Below are 26,958 nucleotides of genomic sequence, written 5' to 3'. Positions count from 1 at the left end.
AGATAGATAGATAGATAGATAGATAGACAGACAGACAGACAGAGAGTTCAAAACTCCTGGGTGGTTTTGAAAGCTCTTAATGCTGTCTCAAGTTTGGACCTCCACATCCTTAGGTCTGCCCTCTTAGAGACTGGAGCCAGATTTATATACAGATCCAAGATGTGAGCAAGTTACTGAACTTCTTTGAGCCTCAGTTTTCTTATGCATAAAATGGGAGTGATGGCACCTGTCTGTTATTGCCAGATCGTTCCCTGCCAATGATCAGGGAACACCCAGTTTACTATTGCCCAGTGGTTAGTTCCCCTCTCCATGATCTCATAGCCAGTCACAAACAAGGTGAGTTTACGTATTTGAGGAGCCTCAAGATGGCTTCAGGACTGGGGCTGTATCTCAGAGCAGCGGAGCATTTGCCTAGCATGTGTGAGCCTCCAACTTCAACCTTAGGTACTGTCAAGAAAAACATTACTTCGCATTTCTAGTGAACATGTAAACAAACCTTCTATCATTGTTCTTAGGGACATCTAAATGTCCAAAAGACTATAGAACCTTCCCTGGAACCATAAGCTATTTCTTTTCTTTTCCAGACAGGATTTCTCTGTGTATCCCTGACTGGAACTCACTCTGTAGACCAGGCTGGCCTTGAACTCACAGAGATCCATCTGTCTTTGCCTCCCAAGTTCTGGGATTAAAGGCGTGAGCCACCACTGCCCAGCTCAGAAGCTATTTCTTCATCAAGAGTCTACAAGCCCCACAACCTGCCCTCAAAGCCCCTGAAGTATTTGCAGAAGGGCCTGATGAGGCTTAGTTCACAGACTAGTCCAACAGAAGGTGGGCTGCGCTGCTTTTAAGGCCCCAATTCCTCCATCCGGAGTTTCAGGAAGCTGAGAAGTGGAAGAGGCCAAAAGGTCTGATGTGGTCTGTGGCAGATCAAATCATCCATGCATGCCCTCTTGTGCTATCTAAAGAGCACTGTCCATTTTCATCCCCTACCTGTGGGTTTTTTCACTTCCAAGAAACTGCTCTCAAGGAAGCAGAGGCCACCAGCAAACATTTCAGAGGGTATGTGTTTACTGGATCGATTTTAATTCTTTGAAAAAAAAAAATGGTGTTTTCTATCTCTTTGGTCACAGAAGGTCAACAGTGTAGAAGGGGAAAAAATCACCAACGAGACCCCAACACACCCACCAGTGCCTTCTAAAATGTACTTGAAAAAGTTCACCTTTCTGGGGAAATGAATCACAGTTTCAAATCTTCCCAGTGGAATCACAATGCTGATGCATGGCTCTGAGGTTTTTAAAGCAAGTTAGTTTGTACTGATAGGGCTAATGTCCATTTGACCATGCTCTGATGCCAGATTAACATTTTGCAAAATCTGAACTTGCAGTCTTTATGGGGCAATGCTTTTTAACTGCCTTGCGAATGGCTAGAGTCCAATTTCTCACAATTGGGCTCAGTGGTCTGATGGTCAGAATGGGATTTCTCCTGGCTGCTTTCAAGAAAGGGCTATGTGGAAGATGCTTCCTTGGTTCCCTGTTTGTGAACCCCACAATATACTCTCACTCAGTTTGGTCATCTTCTTGGGACATCAAGGAGTGCACCCAGCCACTCCATCCGCGAAGTAAGAACTGTGGGTCTAGTCTCCTGTCACCTCTGAACATTATCACTTACTCTCAAACTCTCATGGTCATTCAGTTATTTCCAGACACCTTTTGAAGGAGATCATTACAAGGTCGTGGGACTAAGGATCTTCCCTAAGGGCTGAATCAGGACTAGGACCTTCTTTGTCTCCAGGACAGTTTCTGGGGCTGACTGAAGGCCCTGGCTTCCACAGATAGCACCAAAACCACCTCTCCCTGAGACTTTTCTCCTCAAATTCTTTTATAGGTAACTCCACCTGAGTAGGTAGTTGGTTGATGTAAGTTTCAAAAAAAAAAAAAAAAAAAAAACAAAAACCAAAAAACTCAGTTTAAGTTTCTTTACTAACTCTTTAAAATGGGCACTAAGGAAATTCACACACCACTGAATTGTGCGCACTCCCTTCTTGAAAATTAGCACTCCTGCCATTGGTGTAAGGAGGAGAAAACAATGTTCCCTAAGAACAAAGTGGACAGCCCTTTCTTGTCTTTTGGGTTTTGGATTGTTTTGTTTTGTTTTGTTTTGTTTTGGCTTTGCTTTAATTCTGGGCTTGGGAAAATACAAATGTGGAGCCTCATCAGTTCACTCTGAGAATGACCAGCTCTAAAGTGTCCCCATGCGCTAAGACAGGACATACCAAGTGATAGCACACTTGGCCAACTCATCCCTGAATTCTGAAACATCTAAGTCTTGTGAGCATAGATCAGAGATAAAGCTATGTTGAAATTAAATTATAATTTTTGTGCCTGGACATTTGTCTCAAAAATAAACTTTCCAATTCAAAGGTGTCACCATTACTGCTGGCAATAAAATCCTATTTTCGAATCACATACTCTTTTTTAAGTTGTCTGATAATTGTGGCCTGTAGAACCAAGGGCTGGTTCAACCAGCAATTTACCATGAGGATGCCTAAGACCCAGGGTTGGGTCATATGGGACAAACTGTGATTAGATGCATGTGGCATTCCCCACCTTCTTCCTGACTCTTTGTTACTAAAGACATTTAGTTAAATTTTATTGAGCTATTTATAGTTACCTTTTTAATGTTTTTATTTATTCTAGTGTGTTTTCTAAAATGTCATAAAATCATAAGTGGTTTTTATAACCTAGTTCAAAGTAATCTCAAAAACAGCATTACTAGAGCACAGAATTCTGATGCTAATTATTTAAAAACAAAAAGAAAAGATGCATTGAACATCATAATATTTTGTGGTGGGAGAGAAAGGGCAAAGCCACAGAAATGTTGGGGGGGAGAGCCCAATTTAAAAATTGACACCACATTTAAGATAATCATATTCTCTAGATGATTATATCTGTTTCCATGCTTTAAATATATTAATCTACAAGCATCTTGATCACGAATTCCTACATTCCCCCCTAGTTTGTTTCAACAAATGTCTTACCAACTAGAAGAGAGCTAGGCAACCCTGGTGCCAGAAGTGACCCCTGATGGTGTCCTTCTATTTTCCCCAACAGATCTTACTTGTTTACTTGGCGGTCTGAGGTCCTTTTGAAAACCTCTTTTGTTCTGTTTCTGCTTAGACAGTGAAAAAAACAAACAAACAAAAAACAACAACAACAACAACAAAAAGGCTCCAGCCGGTTCTGGGGAATCAGCTCAATGTTGTCATTTTAAAGCTGTAATCTTGATAATATTTTCCTATGAGTTCAGCAGCAAACAACACTGGAGTGTCATGTGTATTGCAGAGAAAAGATTATCCTCCAGAAGATACACTGCCATGGAATTAGTATCCTTCACTGGGATATACAATATTCTGATAACTGTAAATAAAACAGAAAAATACACTAAACAAATCCGGGGTTGTCTGGCAGTGCTGGAGATACATCCCCATGTCTATTCCCCTTCCCCATCTAATCATTGCTAAATCTCCACACGGCATTTTTCTGATGTCACATTCTGTAGCAATAGCCCATATGTTTGGCAGCCTCTCCCTCATAAGAAGAAAGTTCCAATTAATTTGGCTGTGAAGTTTTGCTCTATTTGTCTATCCCCAGAACCAATCCTTTAACCCCCCAACATTATAATTAAAGCAAATTATAATTTAAGGGCATCTGGGGGTGAGGTACCGCAGTAAAGCATCTGTGACTAGACCCAGCTTGACAGAGAGAAGATAATGGGGAGTGTGGAGAAAGGAAATCTAGGAAAATAGCAGCAGAATCGAGGACTCACCTCAGGATAACCATCCAGTCTCCTCTAATACAGTTAACTCCAAGTATATTTCGTAAAGGAGAATCAATTTCAATTTTCCCAGTTAAACCCAATCTGGTTCTCTACCACCACCAACGGCCTTAAAATGGTTGATACATGCTCTATTTTGATGGTGGCCCCTATAAAACTGAGGGGGGGGGGAAGGTCGCATCTATTTGCAGTTGATTTTCTGCCACATACAGCGCCAGGGCCAGCTTATGTCCCACACCTGACATTTTGTGTCGTGTTGCCGATCCTGAGGACAGGAGGCGCGGCTCCCGTGGCCCTCAAAGTTGCTGGCACACACCTCTAAGAAAACCCAGGTGAGGTCAATTTCAGCTCCACATTCCTGCAAAGATTTCTCAAAGCATTGGAGGGGTGGAAGAAGACAGGGAGGGGACTAACCAAGAGGAAAGAGGACCTCTAAGCCAGCAAGCCAGGCTGGGCCCTGTCTGCACACATCTGTATTATGGGCATTGCTAATACCAGTTCCGGGAGGAAGGCAGGGAGAAAGGGCAGAAAATCCTTGGAGAGGTAAATCGGGCCCCCATCAAGCCATCTCCAAACCCGCAGTGCCTACAAAAGCGCCTAGTGCCGCAACAGCAAGCTTCGGAGTCTCTCTAACCTTGGGTTTCCCAAAGTGAGTAACATCACTCACTACTTCTTCCTCATCAGCGTCGTGCACCCAAAGCTTCTCAGCCCTGTTCTTGATAAATCTTCCTAATTGCAAGAAATGACACACAAGATCCCTTCATCCAACCCCATCCACCCTCCCGCATCCACAAGTCTTCAATTAGAAGGGCACACGCGTTTCCCAGCCAGAGAAATCCACCAAATAGTCACTATGTCAGCCCCAAAATTGGAGTCTCAAAGGACATTTCTTAACACAACAGAAAGTACCCTTAATCCCAGTTAATTAATTGTCCATTCCTGCAGAACCGCAAGCGCCTGCTCCTGGCCTCTGCCTCCGCCGCACTGGGCGCTCTCCGGCTCTCCAGCTCGTCCGCTAATGCGGGTGGTAAGTAATCGCTAATTGACTGTACTGTGGAGTGAAAGCGCACTGAAATCCGAAGCAAATGGGAAATTGGGACAATGCAAATATTTAGGACTTGAGACTCTCTACACCTGGTCAGCGGGGTCATCAGGTCACTGTTCAAACACTGTCGCCCATGTTTTTGTCTACTCAATGGGAAGAAATTGCTTTGTGGGTTTCCCACCTCCCCCGGTTCTCGCTTCACCTGCAAAAAGACTGGGTCTTAAAATCATTCCGGAATTTGCAGTCAGATGGGGCGGGGCGGGGGGGTGGTGTCTCAACGACGTCTAGGGGGGCTCCCGGATTCCTAATCCCCACCGTATTCAGCCACATTCTTGCCTTAACCTCCTTTGTCAGGGTGGAGGTGGTCCAGGCTGGCTCGGCCGCCTGCGTTCCCCTAACTTCCTGCGTTTTTATCCTAAGCCCGCTTTCCTAATAATTCCTTGTCGTTAGTTGCACCGTCGGGTCTCTTTAAAAGCACATTGCCCTTGTTGTATAAAAATAACTTAATTTATCTGTTAAAGTCCAGGCTAGGAAAAGGCGATCCTGGAGTGGCACTAGATAATGCCAGTGCCAGGTCGTAAGCCAGGCGCCGCCTTCTGGAAACGTGTATGTCACCCACGACCGGCGCGGGCTCGCCTTCCAGGGCTTGGGGTTACCAACTAGTCGGCCACAGGCCCAGCATCACCTCCTGTCCACCGACAGACCTTATTTTCTCTCGAGGCCGCGGCGGTCCAGCCCTCTCCAAGTCCTCAGCAAGGGGAGTGGAGACTCGAACCCGGAGGGAGGTGCGGGCCGTGCCACGGGACTGCCTGTCGCCTCCGGGCAGCTGGAGAACGCAGTGGCATCCAGCAGGCGAGCAGCGCTTTCCCAGGACGGCGACATCCTGCGGGAGCCCCTGGCCGGGGCTACGCTTCGGTTCGGTCTTTCCCGGAGTTGGGCACGAACTGGGCGCGGGCAGCACAGAAGGTCGCCCCGCGCGCGGCCTCTTGGGCACCACGCTCACGGTCGCTCGAGCGCCTGCCGCTCCTTCCCTCGCGGAGAGAGTCCGGGCCACAGCTCAGAAGCAAGAAGCGCGTCCCAGGCTCGGCCACCTTCTCGCTGGGGGTCCCAGAGAAGGAGGCGCGCGCGGAGCGGAGGGTAGAGAAAGGAGGCCGGGTGCGCAAGCGGGCGCAGCAGCCTCAGACAGTCCCACCCTTGCCCACTCAGGCCCGCGAGCGACCTCGACCTCCACCTCGCTCTCCCCGATGCAAATCACCCCGGCACCTGCCTGCACCGGGGAGTGTCCCCAAACCCAGGGCACAAGTCGAGCACACACGTCCAGGAGGAGCATCAGCCGCCTGCAGGTGCGCGGGAAGGAATCGGGCTTTGTCGCCCAGGCCACCCAAGCCCACGGTGCCCGCGGGGCAATGAGAGGTCACGCAGGTCGCGCTAACGGACCCAAACAATGCCACCCCCGCCTCACACCACTGCAGCCAAGCAAATTAGTCAGCGCCGAATTAGGGCCCGATTCCTTGCCTCGCTCCCAGCTCTGCAACTTCCCGGGACATTGAGGAACTGCTGAGCGCAGACCTTTGCCCTTCACCCACTTCACCCTCTCCCCCCGCGCGTCCGCGATGAGGGTTAATCGTTAAATCTACAGCCTAGGAGGAAGGGGCCGGTGACTTCCCAAATTTCCCTCCGCTCCCACCGCCATCCGCAAGGGGACTGCCAGAGCCGGCTGCCCCCCCCCCCCCCCCCCCCCAGGACGCCGGTTGTCCTAACTTTGATCTGCTGCGGTCACATTTTCTTCTTTTCACAGGTCTGGCCGAGGGCTGGACAGGGTTCGGTGGTTAGGGAAGACAAAACCCGACTCCCCAGGCTTGAAGCGCTAGCCGGGATAACCGGCCTGAACAGCAACAGAAAATAGGCTGGTCTTGAGTGTTTTGTTTGTCTGTCTGTTTTTGTTTTGGCAAGAATGAAAGGGAGGGCTGCACCGCACTGTACCGGGCTGAAATTCTGTATCGGAATCTGTTGACTTTCTCCCACATCTACGTTCAGTTTTTGTGGGGTCTTCCTCCCGCCGGGAGACAAAGCAGATACCGAGGAAGAAGCCCTGACCGGGAAAAAGAGTTCCTTCATCCCAAGCCAGCAGTCGGGGTAGTAAACACTGGTGGAGGGGTGGGTTCCGGACAAAACCGGCTGGGACAGGAAAGCTATGCACCTCAGTGAGTCTCTGGGAAGCGAGCGAAGGCAGCGGGGCTCTTCACTCTAGAGCCTACCCCATGCAAAGAAGAGTCGCCTCTTGCCACTGTTTGGATATTCTAGAGGGCTTACAGTCTTATTTTTTGCAGAGGAGAAGGGAGGCAGAGGTGCTGCTCCTGATTTTACCACGGCCGCCCCTCGGGACGTCTGGTCCCTCTGCTTCTCCCGCAGCGGCTTCCCCACTTGCCCGCCAGCAATCCCGGGATCGCGGGTGTCCATCGCCCTTTCCCTCGTTGCCGAGCAAGACATGTGAAGGGGGGTTAAAACCCAGGGCAAGGGGCAGACAATGCTCCCCACCTTCCTATGCATCCGAACTTTTCTAACTGTCCTTAGTGCGGGAAGGGGACCAACAGGACCCAAATGGTGTGACGGTGGGGACTGAGACCGGAAGCGCTCACCACACCTGAAGGTGCTGCCCGGGCCAGATGCTGAGAACTCACTCGCCCACAGCCCCAAAACTTCCACACCGCCCCCCCCCCAAGACACCTACGTGGAACCCTTTCAAAAAGGTCCAGGAAGTGACCTCGCGGTGTCATCAAAGGAACCCAAAGGTCACCCACCTTAAGGACTGGTGGTTTGGAGTTCCTTAGAAGGCCTGGCCCCCGAAGAGGAAACTGGGACCCAAGGAAAATCTAAAATCTAAGCAATAGGAACTCTGCTTCTCTACCCCAGGTTGCCTTGGGTATCACTGCCAGCCTTCTCTCTCCGGAATCTTTTGTAGCCAACATCTGGACAGCCGCTGGTAGAGGTGCAGTTTATCAGAGAAGAGCCGGGCCGCGTCCAGCCTGAGGCCACCTGAGCTGCGTGGCCAGGCAGGAGCCTCTGAAGGGAGAAGCACAAAGGGAGCCCCACCCCACCCCCTTAAGGACTGACCTGTGACAGAGAAGCACATAAGAGCTATACCGTCCTGGGCAGACCCGGAAGGGAGGGAGGGAGGTTACTACAGGAGAGGAACACTTTCCTGAGGGGAATGTGTTTATACCAGTCCTCAAACAGACACCCCCCCCCCCAAAGACCTGGATTTAAAGTCCTAAAATGTCCCTAGAGTCCAGGGCATCAGGGGTACCTAGGTTAGGGATCTATGCAATGCTTCCAAGTACTCAATTTATGGTAGTTCTGATAGATGGAAATGTAGATAGATAGCATCTGTAAGGAGGTTCAAGCCAAACTTGCTTGGCCCACTGGAGGGTCCATTTCGTGTGAAAGAGTCTGTGCTGTACCTTTTCCAGGGGTTGAGAGAGTCCATAGGCCTGAGGTTACCCTTATTTTTCCATCATGCCCAAGGATGTACCCCCACATTCTTCCAGCATGCTAATTCTTAAACCATTAAGTCCTACCACCTAGGAAGAGGAGGCTTGCCCCCTGCCCCCAGTCACAGCTTAAAGCTGGTGGATAGAACTGCTTGTGAAGGGAGACGCAGGGCTGAGAGGAAAAAAATCCTGAAGTCTTCCGGGATTGGACCCTTCAGTCTTGGCCGGTTCCTCCTCCAACCTACATCCTTTCTTCCACAGAACCCAAGAAAGACAAAAGGAAGGACTGACCGCCCCCTCTTGGTTGGTTTTGCCTGTGGGAGCAATCCTAGAGTAACTTCTATCTCTCTCTCTCTCTCTCTCTCTCTCTCTCTCTCTCTCTCTCTCTCTCTCTCTCTCCTCTCTGCCCAGAGTTCTTTTCTTTACCTCATTAAGTTTTCCACAGCATGGGCTCAGACTCAGAGCCTTGGCGAAATGTATGAAGCCAAGGTGATTTCCATGCCTTTTAGCAAAGTGAGTTCCTGACATTCAATATCCCTGGGCAAAGGGAACAAAAGTCAAGACAATCTGAATTTTGCACATGCCAAAAATGAACCATCACAGGAGAGTCCAGAATAGGGACAGAACATCTGTGGACCTAAGCTATTAGAGTAAGGGTGCAGGGAGTACGGAGGACCGGAGTCACACCCACACATCCTTTCTGCTTTCACAGACTGCCCTGACTCCTGCAGCTCGGCTACAAGTAGTTTCAGGACTTGAGCACCTTGGCCAGGGTTCACCTTGCTGTTTGTGCGGGGGTTGAGCATCTGCAGGGTCTCCGTGTGGGGGCTGATGGAAGCAATCGCCAATACTGCCTGTAGAATATTTTAACGGTACATTTTCCAAGGTGCCGCGAACTTTGAAACTGTTTGCCAACAGGTGACACAAAAAAACGGTAGGCTACAATCGAGGAACAACCTGAAACAGGTCTGAATGAAGCTATCCCTTCCAGTTTCTTCTCCAGAACTTTCCAACAAAGCTCAAGACGCTGGCTAGACAGCCTGCCCTGAGAGCTCTGCTGAGACAGAACCTCTGCCATGGAGAGCCGGGGGCGCAGGAGGGCGCGCTGCTGCGCCCTAGTCACGGGTAGTCTCCATCCCAGGGTGAGTCTGTTCTTACTTAAACCCCTACCGCACCACTAAAGCAATCAGGCGGAAGTCTCTTGGCAAGCTCAAGGAGGAAACCCTTCATCTCTCTAGGGTGCTCAGGGGTACCTAGCCCAATGCAGCCTCTGGTAAGTCAGGCCTTAAGCAGCCCACAAGCGCGCGCGAAGCTTGAGGACCTGTTCAGATCTCTGTACAGATTCCTTCTCTTTGGCTCTCCGTCTAGAAGCCAGAAACACGGACAGATTACCTTCCGGAAAATCTCTGCCATGCATGCACCTTTACATACACAGAAATCTGGGGCGAGCAACCTGCCCGAACTTCTTGGCCCTTGCTAATTGCAGGCGCTGGAAGAAATCGAGAGAGCAAGCAAAGTGCCCGCACATGTGAGTCTCTCCCTCTTCCAAACCCGCGCCGCGAAGATTGCCTGCCCTCGCCTAAGCAAAGGCTGAACGCCCAGTCCACAACTTCGTTCCAGAGCTCCTCGCCTGCATTCCTCGGCTAGCTGGAATGTAGCGAGTGCATTCGCTCACAGGGAGCAGTCTGTCAGCGGCGGCGACACAGGCGGCGGGTGCCTCGGACAGCAGCGGCTGGGGACTTACTTAACCAGGTGCTGAAATTGCCAAAACCAAGTGTGTGGCAGTGGGCGTCTGCACAACCAGCCCTGGGTACCCGGGACGCGCTCTCCAACTTCCCGCCAGCTAGGGTGAAGTTGTGCTAGCGGTTCTGCAAGCTTTGGCCATTGCCATGGAGGATAATCATTTGGGGGTGGGGGGGGACCACTTTTGCCCTCAGGCCTGGCCTAACAGCCTGAAACCTGTGTTGTCTCCAAACAGCATCCTCCCCAGGGTTCCCATAAAAGCCATTGGCCAAAGATGCTACTTTCTGTACCCTTGCGCCCCCCATGAACAGTATACGGGAAGCTTTTCTATTCAATCCCAAACAGCCAAGAGCCAAGCCCTTCATACACTGACGGGTACCCCTGCTCTGTGACCGCGTCTGCGCCCCGACCCCTCCCGGCCAGTGCCACAAGCGGCGTCCGGCCTGCCCGAACCTGCTGGGGCTGTTAACTGTCTTGTTATCAAATTAAATCAGCGAGAAAGGGGGGTGTCTTACGTTGCATCGGCACACCGAGCATCTCCGGGAGCCCCTTGACAGCCCCCTCCGTGGGGACAGCCGCGCTCTGCATCATCTTGGAGCCAGAGGCAGCGAGTCGCAGTCTACCGAGATCTCTCGCTCTCTCCCTCTGGCTGGATTCGGAAATTTGAAAATAATAATAATAAACCCAACCAGGCCGCTGAAGTCACAGTGGAAGCCAAGCCCTCCGCCTCTCCGGGAGGACTCCACAGGCTGGCTGGCCCCCTCCCCCCGCCAGTCCTCAGGCTGTTTCAAATCCCTTTGATCTCGCTCTCCCCGGCTAGTGCACATCCCGGGGTGAGACGCTGTTGCTGCAGCTCTGGCTTTTCTCCCCTCCTCCCTCCCCCGCCCTCTCGCCTCCCCCTCCCCCTCCACCCTTCGCGTGCCGGCTGCCCGGGAGGCCGCGGTCACCTAGGCATTTTGATTCATTCACACTGCAGGAGCGGCCGTGACGTCGCTCTCCGCAGGGAAGCCCGCCCTCCAGCCAGTCCTCCCAACCTGGCAGCTGGCTGCAGACCCTCGGCTGACCAGAGTGGGGAGCGAAGGGGGGTTTGTTGGGGGGGGGGAGTCCGGTAGCCGGGAGTCCGGTCGGAGGCGCGGGAGGGCGGGGCCGCTCGCAGCGGGGCGGGGCCTCGCAGCCCCTCCCCCACACCACCGTGCAGGCGTGCGCCCTGGTATAAATACTGCGGCGGCTGGGCCGCGGCAGCAGGTGGTCCCGGAGCAGGGTGTCCGCGCCCCGCAGGTTTCTGCGGGTGCTTCGGGATTCCTGCCTAGTCCTCAGCATCCTTCCTGCAGGATTAAAGGAAGGGGTGAGGGGATAGGTTGGGCCCCGCGGACCCTCGGTTGGCTCTCTGGGTTCCCGGCTTCTCCACCCGACCGAGCGTGTTCTGTAACTGGATGATTGCAGCCATCCTCCACTGATTTTTTCCTGGCCAATTTCTTTCCGGCCGGCACTAGCCAGACCCTGCTCCCTCTCCCCCGCGTCTGGCTGAGGCTGGGCCAGGGACAGCCCGTACTCGGCCGGGAACGCGCGAGTCACGCAGCGGGCGGCGGCGGGGCCCGGTGCAGGAAGGCGACCTGGGACGCGCGCGGAGGTGGCGGGGCGCGGGTCTCCGTGCGCGCCCACACTCGCCCTGGCCCTCCGCCACAGTCGGCACTCTCACTACCCAGGGTCCAGCCCTAGCCGCACTCTCCCCACGGCGGGGCCTGGGTCACCCAGATCCGCCTTCTTCTGGCTCCCAGAGACCGCTCAGCGGAGCTCGCTGCAACCGCGGGCGCTTTGAAATATCTCCGGCCACGTGTGCGCAAAGCGGAAGTGTGCCCCCGGCCCCCGGGGGTAGACCAGCGAAAGGCATGTGTTGCTATTGACACGCGAGCGTGCACACACACACACACACACACACACACACACACACACACACACACACACACACGAATGCTCGCGCTGAAAACTAATTCTCCTATGTCCATTCTCGGAGGAAATAAAGCAAAAATCAACGAAGTGTCTTCGGAGTCGCTATGACTTTTTCAGACATTCGACTCCTGACCATAGGCGTGGGAAACCCACGGTGTCAGCTTGGTGCACAGCCACCTCAACACCACCATTTCTAATTTAGTTGCCTACTAGACGTCAGAAGGGTCTTTCCAGCCTAATAGGATCCCGCATGGGCCGGAAGGGGGACTCTGCGCCCTCATCATAATCTTCCTGAAAATTTTTTTTTTTTAACTATTGGTGTTTTTAGGGTTGGTGACTGAGAAGCAAGAACTTCAAGAGGAGGGCGTGGCTGTGTGTAATAGTCTCTCTCCAATGAGGTTACCATGACTTCTATGGGTCCTGGCGCTAACTAGTGTCCTGTCTTGCTTTTTACCTGTGAGCTGGCTCAACAAATTCAGAGAATACTTGCAAGGGAGGAGGGGAGGCAAAGCACCGGGTGATATTTTAAATGTTTACCAAAATGTTTTCTATAGACATACTCTTGGAAAACAAACGCGGCGAGATGCCAGCTTCATTAGCAACCAAACACACGGAAAACAGCAGTGTGTTCCGTACTTTTTTTTTTTTAATCTGTTTGTTTGTTTAATTCTGGGAGGAAATAGGGAATTATTTGGTAAGGGTGTTTATAGATATTTCTCTCACAAATATTGCTGGAAAGAAATTTAGGGATATTTATCATATCCATAAAATTTTCCTACTTTTTAGCTCATGCAATTCCATTTTTGATTGTTTAATCCACAAAAATAACCTAGAGTATTTTTTAAAGGTGTATACATTAAGATGTTTATTAGAGCATGATAGTTTGGAGGGGGAAATGACCTAAATATCCAACAGAAGAAAATAAGTTGAAGAAATATATTAGATTTGCTAGGTAGTATCTTAAGCAATCATGGAAGCTAATTATAAAGTCCAGCAACATGGGAATGCTGTGTCAACCGGTAAAAAATGTTAGTTAATTAGGAAAGCAGTGATAATACCCATTGTTGGTTTGGGTGTGAAGAAGACAGGAAAAAAAAAAAACCCTAGGGGGAATATAAATGTCTTCTAAGGGCACTTTGACAATAGTTGTTCTGTACAGTTGGGGATAGAATTCAGGGCGTTGCATCTGCTGGACAAGTAATCGTGGGCTCTATCATGCAACTATATCCCAAGCCTAAGGCAAGACATACCCTAAAAATGTCATTTATATAAAAATGTATTCAAAGAACATGATTAAGAATGTTAAACAAGCCATTTGTACCTTTAAAAAGAAAATAACATAGGGGTTGGAAGAATAGCTCAGTTGTAGGATAGAAAACATAGGATTTGATTTCCAGGGGGGGAAAAGGAGAGGAAAGGAGGGGAGAGAGAAAGAGGGAGGAAGAGAGAGGTACAGGGAGTGATTTATTCAACACTATAGGATTATTGAATAAATTAGAGCAAACTAAATGCTAAGAAGTCATTAGAAATAATAAAAGAATATCTGGTAATGTAGAAAATGTAGGATATATATTAGAAAATGGGGAAAGAGATTATAAGCAATAGGAATTTAAGAACTTAAAAAAAATCCTAACTACCCAGGTGGTAGTGGTGGCGCACACCTTTAATCCCAGCGCTCGGGAGGCAGAGGCAGGTGGATCTTTGTGAGTTCGAGGCCAACCTGGTCTACAGAGTGAACTCCAGGAAAGGCACAAAGCTACACAGAGAAACCCTGGCTCAAAAAACAAAAACAAACAAACAAAAAAAAATCCTAACTAGAAAAATGATGCTAAAATATAAAAGTGGTTATCTACATAGCAGATAGTTTATTTCATTTTTCTTGCCTTCTTAAAAGTTTTCTCAATAAGTGCATTATTTTACAAAGCAGGAAAAACTGATAAAATTGCTTTTAAAAACAAAGGAAAACCAGAAAGAAATACATCAAAATACTATCCAAAAAAAAAAAATCTGTTTTTAAAGTATATTAGAGAAATGTATATGAAGCAATTTTTTAAATTTTATAGATTTTTCTGTTGTGTAGCTGTATTTTTTCAGTAGTGTTCATAAAGGATATCCTAGGCAATGAAATGTACAGCAAATATAGTAATTCCTAACACATACAGAAGGTCAGGTAGCCTGGGCTGGCCACACTCCTGCTATGTAGCTGAAAATGACTTTGAATTCCTGATCCTCCTGCCTCTCCACCTTCCAAGTGCTGGCTTTATAGATGTACACCACCATTCTTCAATCCACCCCCAACCCATCTCACTTCCCTCTGAGACAGTGTCCCGCTTTGCAGCCCAAGCTGGCCTAGAGCATACTATAATAGCTCAGACTAGCCTTAAACTTGTGGAAATCCTCCTGCTTCAGCCTTCAGCCTTCTGAGTAATTATAATCTAAAGCTATACTTTAAGCCAGGCAGTGTTGATGCATACTTTTAACCCCAGCACTCAGGAGGAAGAGATAGGTGGATCTCTGAGTTTGAGGCCAGCCTAGTCTATAGGGTGAGTACCAGGACAGCCAGGGCTATACAAGGGAACCCTGTCTCTAAAAACCAAAATCAATAAAATAATATTTTAAACCATCCTCTGCCACTCTTGTCCCACTCTAGTATAAACCAGCTGGATGCTGCCTGCTTCTCATTTGCAGGGTACTGGTCAGTCATCAAGTAGTGGATACATGTGTCCTGGTGCTGGGCTACGTATTCTTCTGTCCTGGGATGGTGTAGGAAATGCCAGTGTCACACCTGTCCCTTGACAGACGATTCCTTGGCTTCAGTTCTTGAACCTGTGGGCAGCAGCCTCTCAGTGCCGTCAGCACCCCCAAACCTACTCATAATGTACCTCAAGCCAATAAATACTCCCTTCTCCCTGGGCATTTGGCCCTGGTATGAGCTGGGTCTTGTTCCCAAGGATATTACATTTCACTTCCCTTTGGAGGCCTCCGCTTTTGCATCTGCCAATAGGGAAACATTAGTTAAAAGCTTTCCTTAAACTGGATGTTTAGCGTCTAGTACATATGGCAGTCACAGTAACAACTGGTATTTACTGAAAGTTTACAACTGTACCAAGCACCATGGTAAGTACTTCCACCTGCACATTGCCGTGTTTCTTCACCACAAGCCAGGAAGTGGTACTTGGTGGATAACAGACAGGCTAAGCAACCTCCACAATGTCCTGCCCAGAATGGGAGACTGACCAACTCCTGCAGAGCCCCAATATGAGGAAAGGCCCAGAAGACCCTGGGTAGGACTCAGAATTTAGGCCTCTATTTGGTTCAATCACCTTTTCTCACCAAGTGCCCAGGCTGGAAGGTGGAACAACATTCCTCTTGGGAACAACATTCCTTACAGACACCTACTCTCAGATCCTATCTTTGGGCAAGGATATTCCAGAGGGTAGGCACACAGGACAGGCAGCAGTGGTGTGACTTTCCTTGGGTCTGTCCAAGAAGTTGGCCAATAGCCAGCACAAAGAACCTAGTACTTTCTAGACATTTATACAATACATTTCTGGGAACCAAATCTAACATGTCAGTGGGTCCGATTCCAAGGGGGAGAAATCCAATTTGGGAGAATGATGATAGCTGGCAATTTGTCTAGCACTTATATTTTACAAAGGTTGTGCGTGCAGTTTATCTCATTTGATCTTAAACATCACGCTTGGACTCGGGTATGATTATCAGGAATCAGAGAGGTTAAGTGGTCTGCCTGAGGTCACAGAGCTAATAAGCTGCAGAGAGGCCTGCAAATTAAATCCAGCCTTTTGACTCCCGAGCCGATGTGTGTCTTCTAACCTTTACATTTTAGGAGTTTCGTGGAGTGGGCAGGCTCCCCCTTCAGAGCGAGGAATCCTGGCCTTCTTCCCCACTGAGAAAAAGACTCTCCCCACCCCTGTCTCCCCGTCACCTATCTCTAATCATCTCGTCCTCATCATCCCCATCCTCTCAAGCACTTTATCATTTGCATTTTGAAACTGTTTCCTTAATTATTCTGCTGCTGGTGCAAGCCTGCTTTCCCTGGCTTTGTGGCATCCTTTGATTTATCTCTGTCTGGATAACAGCTCCCCGATTCTCCTCGGGGAATTCAATTTTCATTCATTTTTCTGTAGGACTAGATTGATATAGACCCTCTGCCCCGGTCCATATTACTCATCCCGGCAGAGAGAACCAGGGAGACCAGCCCTCAGTCCAGCCCCCCGGGGAGCGTCTGTCTTGTTCAGGGAGCTGTGAGGAGTTCTCCAATAAACGGACAGGGGCCTTTGCTCTTCCACATCTGTCCACCCAGTCCTTCCAGTCATTTGTCACTGGCCCCTTTTGTGGACCCACCACTTTGTCATTTGTCTCCTTCTCTTCCCAGAACCTCAAAGGGATCTCTTCCCCCAGCTAGGATGCTGAGCAGAAGGCCACCCCTTCATAGTAAACCTGCCCCATGTCCTTGACAAAGAACCGTAAGGGACATGGGAAAGACACAGTCTTGCACTTGGACATTTAATTCTTACTCAGTAAGTAACTGAGAAACAGGACAGGAACACTAAGATTGTGTTGTTTTGTTGTTTTTTGTTTGTTTGTTTTTCGAGACAGGGTTTCTCTGTGTAGTTTTGGTGCCTGTCCTGGATCTTGCTCTGTAGACCAGGCTCACCTCGAACTCACAGAGATCCCCCTGGCTCTGCCGCCCCAAGTGCTGGGATTGAAGGTGTGCGCTACCGCCACCTGGTGACACTAAGATTCTTAGAGGAAACAGGAAAGCACATTCGTGGTCAATGCTGTTCTGAGAGCCCCTCTGTGTTGCTTATTTAATCCTCACAGATCTTTCTAGGCTGTCGATTATCATCCCTGTCTTACAGACAAATGAAGTGGAGTGCAGAGAAGCTGAGGGACATCCTTCAGGTTGCACAGGTGGTGAGCCAGCTTATACGTCCAGGTAGGCAGGCTCCATCCTTGCCAGCATTATCAAATAAGTCTCACTGGAGGATCACCGGGCATGGATCCATGCAATGTACATGACGCAGTGAGACTAAGGCCTCTAAGAACCATCTGTGTGGCCATCTTACCCCATACAGGCAGGGACTGAGAATCTGGGCATTGGCCTTGCTCTACTGTCAGAGTGAATCATATATATGTCTGCTCAGAAATCTAGATTACCTAGACCATTCTCTCGGGCATTCACGGGCACCTACTATCTGCCAGACCTGTGGTCGGCTCCGGAAAGCAGTGACCTGGAGTGCCCAGTCCATAGCTTACTTTGACAGCAGGCCTGTGCAATAATAAAGCCAGCAAAATTCTCTGGAGGCATCTGCCTTTATTCCTCAGATGGAATCAGGACTGGATTAAGTAGCAGGCTGTGATTCTCAACATTCAAACTTCAATTTAAATATGATCTGCCCTGGGGTAGCTGACGGCAAGTTCCTGGCTTTTCTGATTTCTCATTGGCTAATTAGGAATAAGAGAACTCTCCTTGCTGTGGCTGTCCAGACCACGGAGGAGCACTTCTCGAAATGTCAGTTAGCATCTCAACAGGACCTCTTTCTAGTATTTCCTCACCTCCAGGTTTTCTTCTCATATGCATATGGGAGAAATTAGAGGACAAGAAATTCTCCTGGATTTTTAAAAAATATTTATTTATTTGTATTTTATGTGCGCTGCTCTTTTGCCTGCATGTATGCCTGTGTGAGGGTGTCAGGTCCCCTGGAACTGTAGTTACAGACAGCTGAGAACTATATGTGGGTGCTGGGAATTGAACCCTGATCCTTTGGAAGAGCAGCCAGTGCTCTTAACCACTGAGCCACCTCTCCACCCCTATGGATTTTTAAAAATTTTAAACAGGATCTCATGTATATCAGGCTGGCTTGGAACTTGCTATGTAGCTGAGGATGACCTTGAACTTCTGACCCTGCCACCTCCATCTCCCAAGTGAAATTACAGATGTGTGCCACCAAACATAGTTTAATCAATGGTGGAGACTCAACCCAGGACACTGTGCATGCTAGGCAAGCACTCTGTCAACTGAGCTACATGCCTAGCCCTGTCCCTGTATGCTCCTGACTAAAGACTAGAACTCGGGAGATCATGGAGTTGACCCCACAGTCATGAACAGTCTTTGCCTTTCTCCTTTAGAAGTAGAGACTTGTTCTTTCCATTCATCCTGTGGTCAGTGTGCCCAGATTTCTCCTTGGATAACATTCTCACTGTCTTGCAGAAGTTCCCACCCTACCATGGAAACGGCTACCTTTGCCTTTGCTTGATACCAAGGAAACAAGAAAAATAGATCGGGCAGTTCTGCATCTTCTCTCCCAGGTCTGCTGTGCTCTCTCTGTTGTGTGTTTTCTGAGTTACTTTATTCTCATGTTTACTTGAAAAAATTTTGGGGCTCCACATGCCTTCAACCAAGCCTTCACCCCCCTTCATCTCCCTCTTCAACCTCCTGAACTCAGTTCAAGGAACCAATTTGCTAAGAGCCCTTGCCTCTCCTCTCATGGGGTAGGTAGTGTGATTCTTTCTAAAGGAGACTGAAACTCAAGACGGGGTGTCTCTTCTGGCAAACCCTAGGCTCAGTCACAGAGGTTCTAAGGGTCTGATCCATTTCCTCAGCTCCTCAAAAGGATGCTGCCCATGGGGAGGAAGAGGAGAGAAGGCCCAGTCTGGCTGCACTTGAAATCGCTGAGGGTGTCAAAGCTAATCTATTAAAAAAAAAAAAAAAAAAAAAAAAAAAAAACCTTCATCATCTTGGAGAAAGATTTTTACTGGAGGAGCTTAACTCAGCAATTTCCTCTCAGGAACTGACTTACAACCAAAAAGTGTAGATGTGTGATGTGTGCAGAGGTAACAGGAAAAAGCCCAGGAGGTCTGTGAGAGGAGAAGTGTGAGGCAGAAACCATCTTCCTGACTCTGGAACCAGCTGAACTCCAGCGTCAATGCCAAATTAGCTCACTACTAGAGGGTCGGCCACTCTGAGCCTTTACTTACCTGTTTGTGAAATGGAATTGCCATGCTTCTAACCTGATAGTGTCAACAAAGGGAGGCAGACCTGTTCGCACCGAGCCCCCACGCCACCCCCACGGACAAATGCAACTGTCTCTGCTGTCTGAGAAGGAGGAAGGGTCTCATGGCCTGTCCAATCCCTTTGCATGACACTGACGTACTGTGCTGAGCTTGCTCTTGCTCACTTAACCTGTCTGCTTGAGCAATCAGCCAGCAGAGAAGGGGCCAGGACATGGGACTATTGTAACCTTGGGCAAATCAAGGAGGGAATGTTGAGTGTTTGGAGGTAGGGGTAGGGAGAGGACATTAATCCTGGCTCTACTCATAGCTGAGTTTTATGGATATGGAGAGTTAAACTCTAAGCCTGTCTTCCTGTGCTTAAACAGGCTAACACTCAAATAAACCTAACTGTTGGGGAAATCATACATGATCCTGTATGAGAACATTCTAGGGTCCCGTGTCCCTAGAATGCCCTACAGACATCTCTACTTCTGTAATCACATGGGGGTTGATTTAAATACTATAGATTCTGGCTTAGTAGGTTTTAGGCCTGTGATTCTGTCTTTCTAATGGCTTTCTGGGTGATGCCAGTGCTTCTGGCTCCTGAGTCACACCAAATGCATCTTCCTTGAGGACTCTGTTTCACTGCACAGTGGACACTGACCACATGTAGCCGGCCACGGAACACTGCAACGTGGCTGGTCAGAATGGAGATGTGCCATAAATGCAAATTATGCATTAGATTCTGGGGGCTTGATAAAGAAAAAGAATGAGGAACAGTTCATTGAGATTTTTTTAAAATTTGTGTATCATAATGATTTTGGATATATTGTGTTAAATAACATCTGCTATTCACATGAATTTCATCTTTTTTTTTTTTCTTTTAGCATGACTGATAAGGAATGTAAAATGACTACATGGCTGGCATTTCCTTGGAGCAGTGTTGTTCTAGACCTTTCTGGCTTGCATGGGGCTGTACACACTCATGCACACACAACATATACATAGGGACAGGGACGGAGCAGTGCCTCTCCTCTTAGCTGCTAGCCCAGCCTCTAGCAATCAGTTAAGGACTAATTAAGCATTCACTGAGACAGATGAAGGGGGAGGGTGCCCACAAATGTAACTCCAGGAGCAGTGGGCCCCACACACTGAGCAGAGACCCCAGCTGCACAGGATTGCCGCAGGAGCCGAGCAGGTGGCCAGCCTGAGGAATGACTGTCTCCCCTTTGCAGTTGACCCCGACCCACTACCCATCCATTCTGTCATCCTCAGTCCCACCCTTTGCTCTTTTCAAGGCTTTGACAGAAAAGAAATAGGAATTCCGGTGCTCTTGCCCCAGAGCTACTAGATAAAGAGCCCAGGCTGGAGAGGATCCTCTAGGGACTGCTCAAGAGGAGAGCAAATCAGGACCCCTGCTTTTCTGAAACCCACACCCCCTCAGCTAACCCAGGGACCACACCCCTTTCTTCTGTTCTCTCTCCCGGTTCACATCATCCTCTGGGCTTTTCTTCTTCGTGGTGCTGGGCTCCATCCCTGTCATGACTAGGGGGTTCAGGCCAGTGGAGGACCTGCCCAGACCTCTATGCTCCTGTCACTCAGAAGGTGGGGCTACAAAAGGGATCTCAAGAGAAGGAAGAGGAGACTTCTGAAGATGACCCTCATGCACACCCAGGCTGGGGTTCCCACACCTTCCAAGACTCTCAGAGACCCAGAGTTAGGCTTCAGGGTACCGCAGTGGGGTCGGGGGTGGGGCATTCTGCCTTAGGGACAGCCAGTCCCAAGAGCAGCTCTGGTGAGCCAGAGGACCCCCCCCCCCAGGGCAGCAGATCTCTGAGATGATCTCTGTCCCCTCCACTGAGGACATGTGGGCCACACCCTCCCAGCTCCATGTCTTCCACACCCCTTCCTGACCACTGTGGTCCTAAGCCTTTCTCACTCAGCAGGACAAAGGGAATTCTGTACCCACGTGAACTTACCAGAGGTCAAGGGAAGGCTCTCTCTCCATGGTGTGGACTTGGGGGCGTGATGGGATCAGCTGTTCTCCCTGCTGTGGAAGGGAACCAGAGTCAGGAGAGGGGAGTGAGATCCCCATCCAGGGAGGGACGGTGGGGGTGCTCCAAGTAGCGGGACAGAGCACGGAGGAGTCCTCTCCTCTTTCTCTGGTAGAAGGCTCTCTGCTCCCCCTCATAAGCTGAGAAAGTCTGGTCTGCCAAGGGGGAGGGTAGCAGAGGGGCTGGAGACCGCCTCGGAGAAAATTAAATTGCACTTGAGGGCAAATTCTATTAGGGAATAGAGCCTGTCTCTCAACAGCCTGTGTCCATTTAGGTGATTAGCTAGACCCAGCACCTCCACCTAGGGCTGGGCCAGCACAGTCCCTCGGCCTGGGATGCCAGGTGGGTGGCCTCTGGGGACCCACCCATTCTTCTCCCGCAGTGCCCCAGCCTGCTGTGAGTATCCTCCCTCCCCACTCCCAGTACCACAGGACCTCTGGAAGGTAGTGAGGCGTGAGTGAGCAGGGTTCTAGAATGCTGCCTGGTGAGTATGCTGGAGCATACAGGCACATCTGGGGAGGGGGGGGGATTTCCATGGTGGATTTCCAACAGGGCCCAGGGAGGTCAGAGTTTTCTGGGGAGACACTAGAGATGTGGAAAAGTAGAGAAAGCACTGGTGGTGGGTCCGGGGCTAAAAGTGAGGAGTGGGGCAAGAGTCAGAACCTGAGTCAGTAGGAATGGGAAGCACACCTATGGGCCATGCAGCGGGTGATTGGAGAATATCAAGTACGTTAAATTAATGGAATATAACAGTGGATGGTAAAAATAAATTTATCTCTAAAATAAGCTTCATAATAGCACCATACACCTTGTGATCTATTGCTAAATTTCTTTCTTATGCAAGGGTTTTACTGTGGTGATATTCGTAATCTAAGAAGTGAATCTTGCCTGATGAGCAGAGGACAGAGCCAGCCACAGAGTTGAACATAGAAGTCAGGCAGTGGTGGCACACACCTTTAATCCTAGCACTCGGGAGGCAGATGATTCATCTGTATCTCTGTGAGTTCAAGAACACACTGGGCTCCATGAGATTGATCCAGACTAGGAGAGAAACAGAGCCAGGCAGTGGTGGCACACACCTTTAATGCCAGTGTTTGGGAAGCACACACGCCATTAATCCCAGCACTGGGAAGGTTGAGATAGGAAGTGAAATGGCTGGGCATATAAGGCATATAAGGCCTGAGGAGGCAGGAACTAGAAGGCCCTTTCGCCTGAGGACTCAAGAGCATTATTCCATCTGAGGATTCGTGGAGACAAGATCCACTGAGGAGTTGGTGAGGTGAGAAGGTGCTGTTCCTTTGTTTTTCTGATCTTTCAGCATTCACCCCAATATCTGGCTCTGGGTTTTTATTATGAGACCATTTAGGATTCATGCAACATCCCATGGACACTGGTTAGTAACTACTGAGTGGTGACTGTGTGTTCATGCTCTTCTCACGGTCTGTGATTTGACTGAAGCGTCCAGAGCTGAAGTCCCCTCTGGGGGCTCCCGAGGCCCCTGGAGCTCCTGAGGTTGAATTCTCTTAGTCATCTGTGAAGAGAGAGCTCTTCCTATGGCTGGTGAAAGAGTCCTGCTTGGTGTGCCTGAGTTTTGGGCTATCAAATCATTTCTTCTGCTTAGCAAAACTTGGTTGGGCATCTGCAGTGTGTTCTGAGGAGACCACAGGCTCTAGGACAAGAAGAAACATGCACAGACAAGACACAAGGAGTTCTGAGAAGATATAACAATCCAGAAAGCATTGTCTTGGGCTGGAGAGATGGCTTGGCAGTTAAGAGCACTTCTTGCTCTCCTCGAGGACCTGAGTTCAAGTCCCAGTACGCATTTGAGGCAGATCACAACAATACGGAAGTCCAGCTCCAGGGGATTTGACACCTCTGCCTTGAGGGCGCCTGCACTCACATGCTCATATTACACACAATTAAAAATAATAAGAATAAAATCTTAAACAAATAAAGGATCATCTCTGAATACCTATAGGAAGCATCTGGCTAGTGTTGTTCTCCCTTTACAGGCTCTCTGAAAGCCACCCAAGTATCCCCTTCCAAAGACACAACATTTTAGCTCCATGTGAGTTTAACCTTCAAACCAAGGATTAAACCGAGTATTTATTTGCCAAGATAGCTGCATTCACCCAAAATTCCATGGACTAGTATTCTTGGATGGGGATGGGTTGTCAGAAAGGGATGACTCCGAGGAAGAGAGAGGGAATTGTGGCATGCTGGACAAGGGTGTCCCTAGGCTGCAGGTTGGGTGACTTCCAGGCTTCAGTCCAAGGGGAGAATCCCAGCTCAGCCCCACCCTTGACTTTCAGCTCTTGGAGTGGAGGGGATGCTGTCCCTGTCTGGCGCTGGATTCTTGGGAGTCTCCTCCGCATCAGAGACCTTTGTTCAGTTGTTAGGGTGTGGGTTTCACATCTGGAGGTCCTGTGGGTCCTGGGAGCTGGCCAATGGAGCAGATAACCCAGTAGTCTCCCCAGTGGAGGCTGTTCAACTCTCCCAGGACCTGGATTCTCTAGCCCCAGACATACACACCATAGAGCTGAAGAGTAACCCACTCCCCAAGAACACTCTCTACCCACCCCCACTCATTAGCAAGAGGCCATCACTCTTCCTGGCGGTCATTCAGCTGGCAAGAACATTTCCTTGGTAGGCGTTGGGTACCTCTACCTCATACTATCACCGCACTCATGGGGGTTACTCTGGGTGACTTTGCGAAGACCTTAAGGACTGTGGAGGCACCTTAGCTCCACTTCTTAAAGCACTCTGTGCTACAGTACTGGACAGACACTCAACCAGGCAGCCGATGCCTTAGTCTGTGCCTCTCAGGAGGGGAGTCAACGTAGAATTACTGAGCCCTGCCCACGCTTGGACCTGCTGCAGACAGCCACACAGGACCGTTCCTCTCTCTGCCATCGGCCAGCTACAAAGGAATGGTCTTGTTCACTGTTCTGTTCCCAAGCACACAGCCTAGCATATTATGGCTTCTTTGTAAATATTTATTACATGAAGGGAGGAAGTAAATGGGATATATAAACACGCCTCTACGAACAGCCCAATAATAAGGAAAAATCCAAGCATATCCTCTTGGGTCTGTATGGCTAAGGAAGTGGCATCCGCTCCCAGGAGGGAGTAGCTGATGGTGGCTCTGTCAGTCCTGGTTAGGTGATGGGACAGGTTATTGGGGCAGTCAGCTGGCTAGAGAGTCACAGTGGGCGGCTGTCAGGGCCCCACTTACCTCTCATCTGTAATGTTCTCTGGCTTTTTATATAGTTCCTGCTCTCTCTGCAGCGCTCTATGGATTTTATTACATTCGCACATGGTCTCCTGTGGCAAGAGCCACAGAGGACAGAAACCTCAGAAGATAATGCAGAAGCGGAAGCGCAGGCCTTCTGCTTTAGATCTTGATGGAAGTGAGCCTGGGGTTCCTGCATAAGAGCTCTCCTAGTGAGGCCCCCAGACCGCAGTGAGGCCCCCAGGCCAAGATGGATGCCTGCCTGCCTACCTGCCTGCCTACCTGCCTGCCTCAGGTCCTTCCTTCTTTCCTGCTTCTCTTCCTCCCTCCTTCCCTTCTCCTTCCTCCTTCCTTCCCTCTCCTTCCTCCCTCCCTCCTTCCTTCCATCCCTCCTTCCCTCCCTCCCTCTTTCCCTTCTTGTTCTTCCTGCTTCCCTCCCTCTCTCCCTCTCTCCCTCCTTCCCTCCCTCTCCTTCCCCTTTTCCCTCCCTTCCCTCCCTCCCTCTTCCCTTCTTCTCCTTCCTGCTCCCTCCCTCCTCCCTCCTCCTGCTTCCCTCCCTCTCTCCCTCCTCCTTCTCCTTCCCTCCCTCCCTCCCTCTTTCCCTTCTTCTCCTTCCTGCTTCCCTCCCTCTCTCCCTCTCTCCCTCCCTCCTTCCTTCCATCCCTCCTTCCCTCCCTCCCTCTTTCCCTTCTTCTCCTTCCTGCTTCCCTCCCTCTCTCCCTCCCTTCCTGCTTCCCTCCCTCTCTCCCTCCCTTCCTCCTTCCCTCCCTCCCTCCCTCTTTCCCTTCTTCTCCTTCCTGCTTCCCTCCCTCTCTCCCTCTCTCCCTCCCTCCTTCCTTCCTCCCTCCCTCCCTCCCTCTCCTCCCTCCCTCCCTCCCTCCCTTCCTGCCTTCCTGCTTTCAAACTCCTGGCCATTTCCCGAAGGCAGACTCAGGAATAGAGTCTCATAGATCTGTTGTTCCCATGGCTTCTGTTCTTAGGTAGGAAGGCATCTCATAGCCCTGGCTGTCCTGGAACTCTCTCTGTAGACCAGGCTGGCCTTGAACTCACAGAGATCTATCTTCCAAGTGCTGGGATTAAAGGCAAGCACCACACTGCCTGTCTGTTATACAAGCTTTTTCATAAGCATTTAACCCACTGAAAATACTTTCAAAATGACTTTCATGTCTGAGGTTACTTTCATGTCTTCTCTAAAACTCAGGTTTCACAATTCCCTTCTCTAGAGCAGATAGCTGGCTTTTAATGGGATTTATAATTTCAACTATTTTCTTAAGGGACAAATATAAAATTTGGTTGCCAGTGACGTGACCACATCTTAAAGACTATGGATGTGCATTCAATACCTCGTGACACTTTCTCTCACATGGAGAAGACCCTGGGGGTTTATACTGCTCATGAGAGGCCACCAGGCAGCATCACACAGCTGTCTCCAATACTTTGCTCTTATGCAGAACCCCTTCCTTAATTTGAGCTTTACCTGCAACTTGTCCCCCACCCCCCCCCCACCCCCCCGAGACAGGGTTTCTCTGTGTAGTTTTGGTGCCTTTCCTGGATCTCGCTCTGTAGACCAGGCTGGCCTCAAACTCGCAGAGAACTCACAGAGATCCGCCTGGCTCTGCCTCCCAAGTGCTGGGATCAAAGGTGTGTGCCACCACTGCCTAGAGCAACTTGGGCCAGTGAGATGGCTCAGTAGGTAGGGGTGCTTTCATCCAAGGTTGATTCCTGTACACAGAGGAGGGAGAGTTGACTCCTGCAAGTTATACACATGCACATATACATGTAAATATTAAAAAGTGCTTTTAAAAAGAGACAACATAAGTAACATCATATGTATATACACACATACATGTATTTACACACACATATGAGAGAGAGAGAGAGAGAGAGAGAGAGAGAGAGAGAGAGAGAGAGAGAGAACCCACTATTTGGGCTAAGCCTAGCCTTTGGCTTGCCCATGAGCTGAACCCAGCCACATTAATAACCCTGGCAAGAGCTGCACAACTGCTCTCCAGAGGAAGCCAGCCTGGACTGCAGAGTCACAGGCAGGGAAAACGAGCATGGGTTGAAGCCATGACAGGCAGCGGTTTGTGAGAAAGCATTCCGTAACTGAAACAGGCCATAACAGCAGCTGGTTAGACTGAAGCTCCGGGACTGAACAGTCGTTGGTAGGAGGAACTAGCATTGTTTTAAGACGTCTTCTAGAACATGCAGATTCCTTGGTCACCTTGGTGGCTGAAACAGAAGTGGAGACATCCCCTCCCCAGAGCTGGGCATTTCGTAGCCCAACTGTCCTTTCCTCTCACGTCTCATTGGCTGGAACTAGTCACATGGCTCCATCTCCCTGCAAGGGCCTGGAACAGGGGAGCAAATGGGCTCTCGGCCTCTGCCAGCGTTCTTGGACTTAATGTCCGAATTCTCAGGACCAGGGAGTGCCTTCCAGTTCTTTGGGAAGCAGTAATTAGTCATTTGACTGAAGTATAAATTGTCCCCGTTTTATTTTGTGATGGAAGAAGTACACATGCTTTGCAAATAATCCAACGAGAAGAGCATTGGAACCGGGGATGACTCTTGATCCCCGGGAGGAGTGGCAGG

General features: G+C 49.6%; 1 protein-coding gene across 1 annotated transcript in view; it reads right to left on the bottom strand.

Moving 5' to 3' along the window:
- The window catches only part of Lhx4 (LIM homeobox 4), a 40,823-nt gene extending 29,969 nt beyond the window's left edge, over window positions 1-10,854 (bottom strand). The window contains exon 1 of the mRNA XM_036203020.1: window positions 10,629-10,854. Within this exon, the coding sequence (XP_036058913.1) occupies window positions 10,629-10,704 (76 nt within the window). The 5' untranslated portion in view covers window positions 10,705-10,854. The remainder of the gene's footprint in view (window positions 1-10,628) is intronic.
- Between the last annotated feature and the right edge of the window lie 16,104 nt (window positions 10,855-26,958).

The sequence above is a fragment of the Onychomys torridus genome, chromosome 11 (assembly GCF_903995425.1).
Source record: "Onychomys torridus chromosome 11, mOncTor1.1, whole genome shotgun sequence".
NCBI classification, from domain to species: Eukaryota; Metazoa; Chordata; class Mammalia; order Rodentia; family Cricetidae; genus Onychomys; species Onychomys torridus.
Note: the sequence above shows the minus strand (reverse complement) of the source record. Positions and strands in the feature narration are given on the sequence as shown.